General features: G+C 42.3%; 1 protein-coding gene across 2 annotated transcripts in view; it reads left to right on the top strand.

Annotated features, from left to right (window-relative positions):
• The window catches only part of TAF1B (TATA-box binding protein associated factor, RNA polymerase I subunit B), an 84,082-nt gene that overhangs the window by 9,080 nt on the left and 60,660 nt on the right, over positions 1 to 14,342 (top strand). For both annotated transcript variants that reach the window (XM_033176580.1, XM_033176582.1), the window contains exons 5-6: positions 2,836 to 2,931; positions 8,477 to 8,630. In XM_033176580.1, the coding sequence (XP_033032471.1) occupies positions 2,836 to 2,931; positions 8,477 to 8,630 (250 nt within the window). The remainder of the gene's footprint in view (positions 1 to 2,835; positions 2,932 to 8,476; positions 8,631 to 14,342) is intronic.

Genomic DNA, 14,342 nt, shown 5'->3' with positions numbered 1-14,342 from the left:
TACAAGATGTAAATAAGCAATACATCCAAAAGAAAAATTTAAAGGTTTTAGTCTTCAGATACTTCAGAAACAACAGGTTAAACAAAGTAAAACTCAAATAACTTTGGGAGTTTATTAGTACCGTTTATGTGTTAATGTGCTTGTTTAATTTCCACGGAATGTCCTGTATGGTATTCACAATTTGAGAACAGAGTCATTTGGTGTACGTACATAACGTCTTTCAGGACTTGAGTTCCACAGAAGGCACTTTGGACAGTGATATGCTCAACCAGTCGTTCACCTGAGTGTGCATCAGAATCACCTGGAGGGCTTGATAAAACACCAATCACTGGACCTTAATCCCTGAATTTCTGAGTTAGTATGTCTGAGTAGGGCCCAAGAATGTGCATTTCTAACAAGTTCTTATGGGACACCGATGCATCCGGTCCGAGGACCACACTTTGACTTTCCTGCCTTCCTGGAGCAACGTAGTATTTCTGCAATTATTTGAATTTCACATTCGTTCATCTAGTGAAAGCCATTTAAAGAATCCTTTAGAAAGCCAGTTATGGCTGGGCGCGGTGGCTCAAGCCTGTAATCCCAGCACTTTGGGAGGCCGAGAGGGGCAGATCATGAAGTCAGGAGACCGAGACCATCCTGGCGAACACAGTGAAACCCCGTCTCTAAAAAAATACAAAAAACTAGCCGGGCGAGGTGGCGGGCGCCTGTAGTCCCAGCTACTCGGGAGGCTGAGGCAGGAGAATGGCGTAAACCCGGGAGGCGGAGCTTGCAGTGAGCTGAGATCCGGCCACTGCACTCCAGCCTGGGCGACAGAGCGAGACTCCCTCTCCGGGGGGAAAAAAAAAAAAGCCAGTTATTTAGCAACAAGTTGTTCCTTTGCTTCATATGCGTCATTGGAAACCAACTGTTGAGAGGTCCAGCCTAGTTGAGGAGAGGGATTTAGGTGTATGTGAAATGAATAGACATGAATTTATATGGTGATACACTCATAAGTGAATTTTTTTTTTTTTTTTTTAAGAGAGGTAGTCTCGCTCTTGTTGCCCAGGCTGGAGTGCAGTGGCGCAATCTTGGCTAACTGCAACCTCCACCTCCCGTGTTCAAGCAATTCTCCTGTCTCAGCCTCCTGAGTAGCTGGGACTACAGGCGCACACTGCTACACCTGGCTAATTTTTTATATTTTAGTAGAGATGGGGTTTCACCATGTTGCGCAGGCTGGGCTCAAACTCCTGAGCTCAGGCAATCCACGCACCTCGGTCTCTCAAAGTATTAGGATTACAGGCGTGAGCCACTGCACCCGGCCTTCATAAGTGATATTAAAGGCAAAAAGAGAACAGATAAAGATCAACATGGGCTGCAGTCACCAAGGAAAGATTTGTAGAGGAGCCTTTGCTGTTCAAACTGGTGGCTGGGGCAAGCCCAAACAGAACAACTACATTTCCAATGCATGGCCTAAATGGATGCTGGGCCTACCCTGAAAGGCGTTAAGTATTAAAAATTCAGAAGCATGAAGCAACAGAGGCTTACCCATAATAGTGTTTGCATTAGGTATGATAGCTGATAGTGGGGGTTTGTGATCTGGTTTCTGCTTACGTAGTCATTCTATGTATACATGTTTAGAAACAATTTTATATACTTACACTGTATAGCCGTGGCAGGGTTTATTCCTATGTAACTTTATGCTCAACCTCATTAGGGGTTAATTCTGAACACAATTTTTCTGAAATTAGCCAATGAGCATAACTGTTTAGACCTCATCAGTTGAGTGGCATTATGCCATGTACACAGGCTCCAGAATCAGAACTGACTCCACATCCTATTGATAGTTTTTCTACTTACCGGCTGGGTAATCTTGGACAAGTTACTCATTTTCTTCAATGGTAAAATGAAGCGAATAGCTATCTTACAATATTGTGTTGGAGCTAAGGGATGCCTGGTAACTAGTAGATGATGAATAAATGGAAGAGTCTTTTTGTTTGTATTTTTTTTCTTTGTGAGACAGGGTCTTGCTCTGTTGCCCAGACTGGAGTGCAGTGACCTGATCATGGCTCACTGCAGCCCCAACCTCCCAGAGTCGAGCAATCCTCCCACCTCAGCCTCCCAAGTAGCTGGGACTACAGATGTGTGCCACCATACCTAGCTAACTTTTTGATTTTTTGTAGCGATGAGGTCTCACCATGTTGCCCAGGCTGGTTTTGAACTCCTGGGCTCAAGCAGTTTCTCCTGCCTCGGCCTCCCAAAGTCTGGAGATTACAGTAGTGAGCCACTGCCCGGCCGGAAGAGTCTTTTGCTTAGTGTTACTTTCACTTGGGACTGGTTAGTAAACCTGGTAACAACTTTGCCCCTAACTAAAAGTGTAGTCATGTATCAGTTGCTTTCCTACTCTGATCCTTAATTTACTAATATGCAAAAGAAAAGGACTCAACTAGGTTATTTTAATGTCTTTCTCTAAAATCTAAAATGAAGAAGGATTTTTTCAGCATTTCTCATGTACCTGATACTATGATGATATTATAATTCTTTTTAAGGAAAAGCAGGTAAGAAGACATGTAGATGGAAGACTTAACCAGCCCTCCAGGTGATTCTGATGCACACTTAAGCTTGAGAACCACTGGTTCAACATATTAATCCCCAATGTGCATTTTGTGGAACTCGTGTTCTGATAGATGCTACATACAGACACCAAAGATTTTGTTCTCAAATTGTGAATACCACATAAAACATTTACTGGAAATTTATATGTAATATGTAAAATACAAGAGAGCTGTGCTATAGATGTGCCTGTACATTTGTTGTCATAACCTGAATCATCCCCCACTCATTTCCCTTCCTCCTTAGAATGACGTTTTACATAATTTTTGGAAGCGCTACCTTCAGAAGAGCAAGCAGGCATATTGTAAGAACCCAGTTTATACCACTGGAAGGAAACCTACAGTAAGTCACAAGTCTGAAAGCTGGATTAAAAAACATGTCTGTTGAGATGTAGAGATGAAGATGGGTTCCTGACCAGTTTGAGTGTCTGAGATTATGATGCTTGTCAGAGGATTTTCAGTTAAGAGGCTTCTGTTACAGTCCAGAAGGACAGGGTCACTGACATATAAATATTTTGGGGTTAACTTAAGATTTTTTTTTAAAAAGGTTTTGCTAGAGTTGAGTAAATTCTTGTGTAAAGAAATACTAGCATCTCGCTAAAATCTTAGTGAATAAATAAGCAGTAAGTAAAATATTAAGCTGATACATGAATTGGTAAGATAGTTTCTACTTCAATTTTGAAAGGAAATGGGAACAATTACTAAGAATCATAGTTTTCTCAGGTATATCCATTAAATATTTCCTTAGTGCTTTGGATATAACTGTTTTGAGAATAGTAAGAGGCCTGCTTCTGAATCCTGGTCCTTACTTTTGAGCTGTATTATCTTTCGTGAGGTAAATTACTGAAAATGTGCAGAAGAAGCAAATTAACAAGCAAATATAGAGAGGGGACAGTGGGGAAGGGTGCTATTTAATAAAAGGTTGTCATGGAGGCCCTTGCTGATGAAGGAGCTGAAGTGATGAAGAAAGTGAGAGAGTAAACCATGGGATATCTAGAGTAAGAAATGCAGAATTTCAGGTCTTACCAAGACCAGTTGAATGCAGGTATGCATTTTAAGAAGTCCGTGGGTGCTTCCTATACACAGTACACTGAAGTTTGAGAAGCACTGGTATAGATGAGAAGTGATGGTGGCTGGGACCAGGAGGTAGAACTGGAGATGTTAAGTGATAGGATTCTATATAAAGTCTGAAGATAGAGCCAATAGAATTTCCTGATGGATTGGATGTGAGGTGTGGGAGAAAGAGAGGAATAGAAGTCAATGATGACTCTTAAGGTTTTTGACCTGAGCAGCTGGAAGGAAGGAGTTGCCATCAACTGAAGGGTAAGTGGGTCAGGAAGATCAAGGGTTCCGTTTTAGACATGTTAAGTTTGAGACAGCTGTTAGCATCTGTGTTAGTCCATTTTCACACTGCTATAAAAATACTACCTGAGACAGGGCAATTTCTAAACAAAAGAAGTTTAATTGACTCACAGTTCCACATGGTTGGGGAGGCCCTAGAAAACATGTAATCATGGCCCAAGGATAGGGGAAGTAAGGCATGTCTTACATGGCAGCAGGAGGGAGAGAGGCAGAGAGAGAATGCGTGTGTGTGAGAAAGCACATACAGAGGGAAACCGCCACTTTTAAAACCATTAGATTGCATGATTGCATGAGAACTCCCTCACTATCGTGAGAACAGCATGGGGGAAATCACCCCCGTGATCCAATCGCCTCTCACCAGGTCCCTCTCACAACATGTGGAGATTACAATTCGAGATGAGAAATTTGATTGGGGACAGAGCCAAATCATATCATTCCACCGCTGGCCCCTGCCAAATCTCATGTCCTTCTCACATTGCAAAATCAATCTTGCCTTCCCAACAGTCTACCAAAGTCTTAACTCATTCCAGCATTAACTCATTAACTCAGAAGTTCAAATCCAAAGTCTCATCTGAGACAAGGCAAGTCCTTTCCACCTATAAGCCTGTAAAATCAAAAACAAGCTAGTTACTTCCAAGATGAAATGAGGTTACAGGCATTGGGTAAATGTTCCCAATCCCCATGGGATAAGTTGGCCAAAACAAAGGGACCACAGGCCCCATACAAGTCTGAAACCCAGCAGGGCATTCACTAAACCTTAAAGCTCCAAAATAAGCTTTGACTCCATGTCTCACATCTAGGCATGCTGATGCAAGGAGTGGTCCCACAAGGTCTTGGGCAGCTCTGCTCCTGTGACTCTGCAGGAGCCATGTGGTCCAGAGTTTCATGGACCAGAGTTGACTGTCTGTGGCTTTCCAAGTGCATAGTGCAAGATGTCAGTGGATCTACCATTCTGGGGTCTGCAGGACGGTGGCCCTCTTCTCACAGCTCCACTAGGCAGTGTCCCAGTGGGGACTCTGTGTTGGGGCTCCAATCCCACATTTCCCCTCTGCATTGTCCTAGAAGAGGTTCTCCATAAGGGCTCTGCCTCTGCAGCAGTCTTCTGCCTGGACATCCAGGCATTTCCCTTCATCCTCTGTAATCTAGGCAGAGGTTCCCAAACCTCAGCTCTTGTCTTCTATGCACCCACAGGCCCATCACCACATGGAAGCTGCCAAACTTGAGGCTTGCACCCTCTGAAGCCATGGCCTGAGCTATACTTTGGTGCCTTTTAGCCATGGCTGGAGCTGGAGTGGCTGGGATGCAGGGTGCTATATCCTGAGGCTACACAAAGTAGCTGCGCCCTGGACCTGGCCTGCAAAACCATTTTTCCTTCCTAGGCCTCTGGGCCTGTGATGGGAGGGGCTGTCTCAAAGATCTCTGACATGTCCTGGAGACATTTTCCCCATTGTCTTGAGTGTTAACATTCACTCCTCATTACTTATGCAGATTTCTATAGCCGGCTTGAATTTTCTCCCCAGAAAATGGGTTTTTCTTTTCTACCTTGTGGTCCGCCTGCAAATATTCCAAACTTTTATGCTCTGCTTCCCTTTTAAATAAAAGTTCCAGTTTCAGATAATCTCTTTGTGAATGCACATGACTGAATGCTTTCAGAATCAGCCAGGTCACCTCTTGAATGCTTTGCTGCTCAGAAATTTCTTCTGCCAGATACCCTGAATCGTCTTTCTCAACTTCAAAGTTCTACAGATCTCTAGGGCAGGGGCAAAATGCCACCAGTCTCTTTGCTAAAGCGTGTAGCAAGAGTAACCTTTATTCCAGTTCCCAATAAGTTCCTCATCTCCATCTGAAACCACCTCAGCCTGGACTTCATTGTCCATATCACTATCAGCTTTTTTTTTTTGAGATGGAGTGTTGCTTTGTTGCCCAGGCTGGAGTGCAGTGGCACCACCTTGGCTCACTGCAACCTCCGCCTCCTGGGTTCAAGTGATTTTTGTGGCTTAGCCTCCTGAGTAGCTGGGACTGCAGACGCATGCCACCATGCCCAGCTACTTTTTTGTATTTTTAGTAGAGATGGGGTTTCACCATGTTGGTCAGGCCCACCTCCACCTCTCAAAGTGCTGAGATTACAAGCCTAAGCCATCACACCTGGCCACTAACAGCATTTTGATCACAATCATTCAACAAGTTTCTAGGAAGTTTCAAACCTTCTTGGATCTTCCTGTCTTATTCTGAGCCCTCCAAACTGTTCCAATCCCTGCTTGTTACCCAGTTCCAAAGTTGCTTCCACATTTTCAAGTATCTTTATGGTGGTATTCCACTCCTGGTACCAATTTCCTGTATTAGTCTGTTTCCACACTCCTATAAAGATACTACCTGAGACTGGGTAATTTATAAACAAAAGAGGTTTAATGGGCTCAGAGTTCTGCATGGCAGGGGCCTCAGGAAACTTTTTAAATCATGGTGGAAAGCAAAGGTGAAGCAAGGCATGTCTTCCAGCAGGAGAGAGAGAGTGTGCAGGGGAAACGGCCACTTTTAAAATGATCAGATCTCATGAGAACTCCCTCACTATCACAAGAACAGCCTGGGGGAAACTTCCCTCCAGGTCCCTCCCTCCAGACATGGGGATTACAATTCAAGAGATTTGGGTGGGGACACAGAGCCAAACCATAGCAGCATCCAAGAGGAAATTTCAAGTATGCAGTTAGATATAAAAGTCTGCAGTTCGGGAGAGAGGTCTGGGCTGGAGACAAATTTTGAAGCTGTTAGTTTATATTATAATCATGAAATCTTAACATGCCATTGTTTGTAAGATACACCATTATTTTAAGTACTGTTAAGAAAGAAAAGAGTGCTGCAAATTCAGTTGTGACATGCCAGTGATTGTAAGATAAATCTCAATTTCTAGGATGTTAAAATGTGGTATGGGGGGTACATTTTACAATTTGAAGATAGTAGCTAGTATTTAAAACCATAAGACCAGATGACATCACCAAGGTGTGAAGACAGAGAGAGGACCAATAACTTAGCTCTAGGTCATTCTAGGGTTAAGATGTTTGGGATAAAAAGGAACCGGCAAAAAAATTCTTAGGAACAATGTGAAGTAAGAGGACAGCTGAGAGAATGAGCACTCTGGAAACCAAGGGAACAAAGTGTTTCAAGAAGAGAACAGTGATCCAGCTGTGATCAATGCTGTCACTAGGTCAAGAAGGAAGAGGGCTGCAAAGTGGTTAGTGGAGCAGTGGGATCAAAACCTTGATTGGAATGAAATATAAGGTAGACTGAGAGGAGAGAAATTGGAGACAACAAATCTGGACTTTTTCAAGGCATTTTGCTGCAACAAGTACAGAGAAATTCCATGGTTTCTGGGGTCAAGGGAGAGCCTTAAAAAAGTGGGATAAATGGTAGCATATTTGTGTAGTGATAGGAATGATGGAGGAGAGAAGAAAAATTTGCAATGGAGAGAAAGAGTTGATGTGAATCTTTGAACAGATATCTTTGAATATACAGAGAGGTGGGATCAAGTGTGCAAATAGAGAAACTGGGTTTAGACAGGAGTTTGAATCGTCCAGAAGAATCAGGCAGAGGCAGAATATGTGGTAGAGTTGCTGGCAGTGGTTACCTGTGGGAACCTGTGGAAGTTTTCTCAGTGTGTTCATGCTCATCAGCCAGCTTTCTGGTGTAGCCTCCTTCTGACGGGGCTTCCCTGTGGGGAGGGGATATGCTTGCCAGAGGACACAAGCATCTTACTTCATTCTGAGTTTTTTTTTTTTTCTTCATTGTCTTGTGAGCCTCTTTACCAAGAGTCTTATCTTCCTGTAATAAGATCAAGTTTATTGGCTTGCAAGGTTGAAATCATGGCTTTTTGACTGTGATTGGTTTGCCTAGATAATGTCAGCTAATGAGGTATTTAGGTAGCCAGCCAGCTGACCTTTGTAGGGACACTCTGTCATTTCAACAGTACATGTGTGAACAGTTAAACAGTAGTATAAGATAGTATATCCTTGTTGATTACATGTTACAAATCATATGTGCTATAGGAGTTCAAGGAAAGGAGAAATCACTGAAGAGTGGGTTGGAAAGATGGCATGATGAGTAAGTAATGAGTTAGAGGGAGGAAAAGGTTCAGGCGGGTGAACCAGAGTTAACAAAGATACCAAGCAAAAATTCCCCAGGTAGGTTTGGTAAAAAGAAGCCAGCCAGCGTGTGTGGAGTCACTGATGTGCAATGTTTTCAGTGGTGAAGATATTAGCGCTGTAAGAGAGATGTTCATGGAAGAAGGAGACCTGATGGCAGGGCTGGCAGCCGGTTTCCTCGCCCATCCTTGTCTGTGGTTCTTCTCCAAGAAGCACTGCTGGGAGCTGTCAGGAGCATGTTTCAGAAGTAAAGGGGACTTGGCAGACAGTTGCAGTTTTCTAGGAGTGGTTTCTTTTAGGGTGTTTGTGATAGTCGGGAGTTGTTTAAGTTCACAGAAATTAACTGTTTAAAACTGTTATGCAATGATTTTATTTATATTATTTTGCAAACAGGTATTAGAAGATAATCTAAGTCATTCAGACTGGGCTAGTGAGCCTGAGCTGCTAAGTGATGTCAGCTGTCCTCCTTTTCTTGAAAGTGGAGCGGAGTCTCAGTCTGACATCCACACTCGAAAACCTTTCCCCATCAGCAAAGCATCACAATCAGGTAAAAATGAGAACCAAACCATTTAGAATTTTGAAGCTGGTATGCCCCTTAAAAATAATTTAGTCTAATCTTCTGATAATCCAAGGAAAGGGACTTGGTCTAGCAAGGAAGAATGACTTGCTGAATCATATGGCTAAGACAAACTAAGTGAAATCTTAACGCAGGTTTTTAAAAGGCACATTGTCTCCATGTGAGTTTTTTGTGTGTGATTTTAGAAGGACATAAAGTTCAAGTGGATCCAGAAAGAAGGAGGCTACTTCAAAGAGATCATGTACGTGTGGGCTCAGAGTTTTCAAAGAAAAGTTGTAGCAGAAGAATTTTATCATGTATCCGTATAGTAAAATAGACAAAGATGATATGTCCAATTTCTAAGCATAGACTAAAGCAAGCTGAGTAAAATTTACCTTGCTACATATGTGTTTTACTTTCTGATGTAATCCCATAACTTGAAATAAATAAGGAATATATTTAAGATTAAAATATTAGGCCTTCTTCCTAAAGAATTCATTCATTTTAGTTGTTCCTTCACTACATTTTTTTTTTTTTTTTAGTTGATGGAAAACAGACCAGGCTTTCCAAACTCTCTGGTATTAGGAATTGTTTACTGCTATCCGGGTTAAGTGTAGTTATATAAAATTTCAACAAACATTCCTTGCCCTCCAAAGATTAAGAATTCCTTTATCAGTTTATCCACATCTGTTACTGGACTGCACAGTGACATGGATATCAAATAAGTTACTTTTTGTGTAAAGTGTTAGGATCATTGACTAACTGGGCAACAAGGAATTTCTAGAGTTTTCTTCTCCACCTTTTCAGAGAGGCCTGAGCTCAAATAGTCCCAGAAGACCGTGACTGTAAAACCATCGAACCTTTTTAAAAATATATATTATCTCCCTTTAAAGCATCATGATTGTTTTGTTCACCTATGTTTAACGGTTTTGTTTGCTTATTTGTTTCTGGTTTTGTTTTTGGTTTTTGGAGACGGAGTCTGGTTCTGTCACCCAGGCTGGAGTGCAGTGGCGCAATTTTGACTCACTGCAACCTCCACCTCCCAGTTTCACCTAATTCTCCTGCCTTAGCCTCCTGAGTAGCTGGGATTACAAGCATGCACCACAACACCTGGCTAATTTTTGTATTTTTAGTAGAGACGGGGTTTCACAGTGTTGGTCAGGCTGGTCTTGAACTCCTGACCTCGTGATCGGCCCGCCTCGGCCTCCCAAAGTACTAGGATTACAGGCATAAGCCACCATGCCTGGCCTGCTTGTTTTTTTGTAAATGATGATCCCTAGAGCTTTCTTTTAGTTTTTACAGTGAAAGTAATCATTGACCGGGCGCAATGGCTCACACCTGTAATCCCAGGAGTGTGGGAGGCTGAGGTGAGCAGATCACTTGAGGTCAGGAGTTCAACACCAGCCTGGCCAACATGGTGAAACCCCATCTCTACTAAAAATACAAAAATTAACTAGGCATGGTGGTGCGCACCTGTAGTCCCAGCTTCTTGGGAGGCTGAGGCAGAATTGCTTGAACCAGGAGGCAGAGGTTTTAGTGAGCCAAGATTACACCACTGCACTCCAGTGTAGGCGACAGAACAAGACTATCTCAAAAAAAAAAATAGTAATTATTAATGAAACTCAGTATAAAACTATAAAATGCAGATAGTCACAAAGAAAATGAAATCACCAGTTATTATACCCGCCAGAAATTACCACTACTGCTATTGTAGATCATTCCAGAAAGTTTTTCTTCATGTATGTATAGGGAGTTTATTTGGTTTTTGTAAAAATTTGAATTATTTCTTCATTCTTTAAATTTTTAAGTCAAAATTCTACAAATCATTCCATAAATCTTATTATAAAAAATTGCAAAAATAAAAAATTGGTTAAAGTTGTAGTCCACCAGTCATGGCCATGGACTACACCTGTTGTAATCCCAGCATTTTGGGAGACCAAAGAGGAAGGATCAGTTGAACCCAGGAGTTCAAGACCAGCCTGGGCAACATAGCGAGACCTCCATCCCTCAAAAAATAAAAAAATTAGGCCGGGCGCGGTGGCTCAAGCCTGTAATCCCAGCACTTTGGGAGGCCGAGACGGGCGGATCACGAGGTCAGGAGATCGAGACCATCCTGGCTAACACGGTGAAACCCCGTCTCTACTAAAATATACAAAAAATTAGCCGGGCGAGATGGCGGGCGCCTGTAGTCCCAGCTACTCGGGAGGCTGAGGCGAGAGAATGGCGTAAACCCGGGAGGCGGAGCTTGCAGTGAGCTGAGATCCGGCCACGGCACTCCAGCTTGGGCGACAGAGCGAGACTCCGTCTCAAAAAAAAATAAAAAATAAAAAAAATAAATAAAAATAAAAAAATAAAAAAATTAGCTAGGCATGGTGGTGCACGCCTATGGTCCCAGCTACTCAGGCGGCTGAGGTTGCAGGACTGCTTGAGCCAGGAGGTCGAGGCTGCAGTGCGCCGTGATCATGCCACTGCCCTCTAGCCTGGCCAACAGAGCAAGACCCTGTCTTAAAAAAAAATAAAATTTGTAGTCTACCTTCAGCTAATGTCCTATTCCCAAGAGGCATTCATTTTCAACTCTTTTGTAACTTCCGTATTTCTGTATCACATGCTTCTAGTATTACATCTTGATTTCTGGTTTGGGACATTAGCTATTGGATTCCATTTTAGCTCTTTCACACATTCCTCACTGTCCCTTATCTTCACATAGTCACCAGTACATGAGTGTACATTTCTCATTCTCTCTTCCCAATATAATTACTGTAATTTTTTACTAGATCAGTATTTACTGCTTAAATTATTATAAGTGTATAAACATTATTTAGACTGAGCCATATAGCTTACTGCGATTACTTTTTCTGTATATCCTGTGGTTTTCTTAGAGTTGATCATTGTTATTTACTTAGTTTTCTGTTTATCACTAATCTATTAGTAATGTATCTCCACACTTCCTCCCAGTTCTTATAATCTCTTAATACCTTACATATTCTATCAATTTCATCTTCTGAAAGAAGTCTCCCTGGAACCTCTGATCTGCTCTGATCTAGAATGATGTGTCTAGACCTGTGGCCTGGCTGACTTCAGGATCTCTCTGGGTTTTTTTGTTTTGTATTGTTTTTTTGAGATGGCGTCTTGCTCTGTTGCCCAGGCTGGAGTGCAGTGGTGCAATCTTGGCTCACTGCAAGCTCCGCCTCCCAGGTTCGCACCATTTTCCTATCTCAGCCTCCTGAGTAGCTGGGACTACAGGTGCCCACCACCATGCCCGGCTAATTTTTTTTGTATTTTTAGTGGAGACGGGGTTTCACCGTGTTAGCCAGGATGGTCTCGATCTCCTGACCTTGTGATACGCCCACCTTGGTCTCCCCACGTGCTGGGATTATAGGCATGAGCCACCTCCGCCTAGCCAGGATCTCTCTTTACCACCATCCTGAGATTCTATCATTTTTCTTTTGTTGGAATTTTTTATTTTCCACATGCCATTTCTGCTTTCCTGGATTACCTTCTCATTTTTGTGGAGCATCTTTTATTTCACAGAGAATATTAATGATATTTCACCCCTGACTTGATTGTTTTGGCCTCTGCTTTTTGTATGAAAGGCTTTAAATGTTTAGTGAGCCTAAGATAGCTATTCGTACTTAACCATGGAGACTAAAACGTTGATAGGCGGCTTTGTTTCCACAGTGAGACTTGTCAGCTGTGCTCTGTATGCAAGGTTATTTTCTCAGTGAACCCCAGCATTATCATCTTTAAATCTTTCCCCCCAGAACTGATCAGATTCCTCAGAGAAATCTCTTTGAGTCTTCTGTTTGGCAGGTTTGTAATCCTGGCTGTCACTGTTCTGGGAACTGGTTAGGAAGAAGAAGGCCCGAGGGGAATGAGGATTGTTTTAGTATTCAGTATGTAAACTTTCACTTACGCCTCCTGTTTTCACTTCTCGACGGTGCATGTGACTGGCATGCCTTATTCTAGAGACCCTTCTTTCTGGAGAAGAAATTTCCAGTTTTTGGCCAAGACTAAGGAGGGGCATCACTTGGCTGCATGGATTTGGGATAAGAATCTGGATGTCTGGCTGGGCGTGGTGGCTCACACCTGTAATCCCACCACTTTGGGAGGCCAAGGCAGGTGAATCACGAGGGCAGGAGATTGAGACCATCCTGGCCAACATGGTGAAACTTCATCTCTACTAAAATACAAAAAATTATAGATGGGCATGGTGGCACCCGCCTGTAGTCCCAGCTACTCAGGAGGCTGAGGCAGGAGAGTGGCTTGAACCTGGGAGTTGGAGGTTGTGGTGAGCTGAGATCACACCACTGCACTCCAGCCTGGGCAACCGAGTGAGACTCCATCTAAAAAAAAAAGAGAATCTGGATGTCTAACTGCTTCTTAATTTGGATTTTAAGCAGTCATCCTGGTGTTAGGCCTGGCTTCATCCAGTTTCTAGGGGTGTGAGTGTCTGCAATTCCTGAGCCTTCTTTAGGGATCCCCAGTGAAAAATGCTTTGTGGCATTCCCTACTGCTAGCTTTGAATCTAGCTTTCTCAGGACTGCTAAGCCAGTAATCACCTATCTGTATGCTTTCTGTCTTCTAAAATTTTATTGTTCTTGTCACCTTTTTCATGTTGTCCTCAGGTTTACGTGTTTCAAAAATTATCTTTATAATTGTTGTAGCAGGAGAGTGCAGAGGCTAACATGTGTTTTCAATTTGCCACCTTAACTGGAAGTCCTTACATATTATAAGGAATATACAAAAAATTGTGTATGTGTACGCACACACATTTGTTTTATGGAAATCTGTGACTTTATATATTCATTTAAAACTGATGGTCCTTAAACTTCAGCATCCATCGGAATCAATGGAAGAGCTTGTTAAACCTCAGTAATTTGCATTTCCATTAGGTTCTCAGGTGATACTAATACTGCTGGTCCAGGAATATACTTTGAGAACCACTGATCTAAAAGTATTATGGATATTGTTTTGTATTATACCATTGCATGGAATTATTTAATTAAACTTCTATTGCTGGCATTTAGGTTGATCTAAATTTTTTTTATATTATAAACAGTGCTGTGACAACATTCCTTGATCCTAAACCTTTGCATGGCTTTCAAATCATTTCACTGAGATGAAATCTTCAAAGTAGAACTGTTGGGCCTATTTGCACATTGGGTTTCTACTCTGTGCTAGAGACTGTTCTGGGCACTGGGACGTAATATGGTGGCAAGACCGTCCGCCTTCAAGGTGTTTATATTGTAGTAGGAGAAGATAGGCAATAAATGACCAAATAAAGAACATTTTAGTTGCTGATAAGTGCCATGAAGAAAGGACTTACAGAATTTGGAGAAAGGGATTTTGAGGAGTGATTTTGAGAGTTTGTTTAAGAAAGCGTAGATTCTCAGGGTCATTCCTAGTCCTGCTTCTTTATCTACCCTTACTCCTTATGTGACTTCACCTAATACCATAGCTTCAACCAACCACCAACTATATGCTGAAACTAAAATTCGTATCTCTAGTCCCACCTCTCCTCCAAAGTATAGATTCTTACATTCAGCTGCTGACTCAACATTTCTATTGATGTATTTAACACATGTAATTCTTTTTTGTTGTTGTTGTTGTTGTTGTTGAGAGGGAGTCTCGCTCTTTCGCCCAGGCTGGACTGCAGTGGCGCTATCTCACCTCACTGCAAGCTCCGCCTCTTGGGTTCACGCC

The sequence above is a fragment of the Trachypithecus francoisi genome, unplaced genomic scaffold (assembly GCF_009764315.1).
Source record: "Trachypithecus francoisi isolate TF-2019V2 unplaced genomic scaffold, Tfra_2.0 Lachesis_group17, whole genome shotgun sequence".
Taxonomy (NCBI): Eukaryota; Metazoa; Chordata; class Mammalia; order Primates; family Cercopithecidae; genus Trachypithecus; species Trachypithecus francoisi.
The sequence above is the reverse complement of the archived record's forward strand: the minus strand, read 5'-3'. Positions and strand labels throughout refer to the sequence as shown.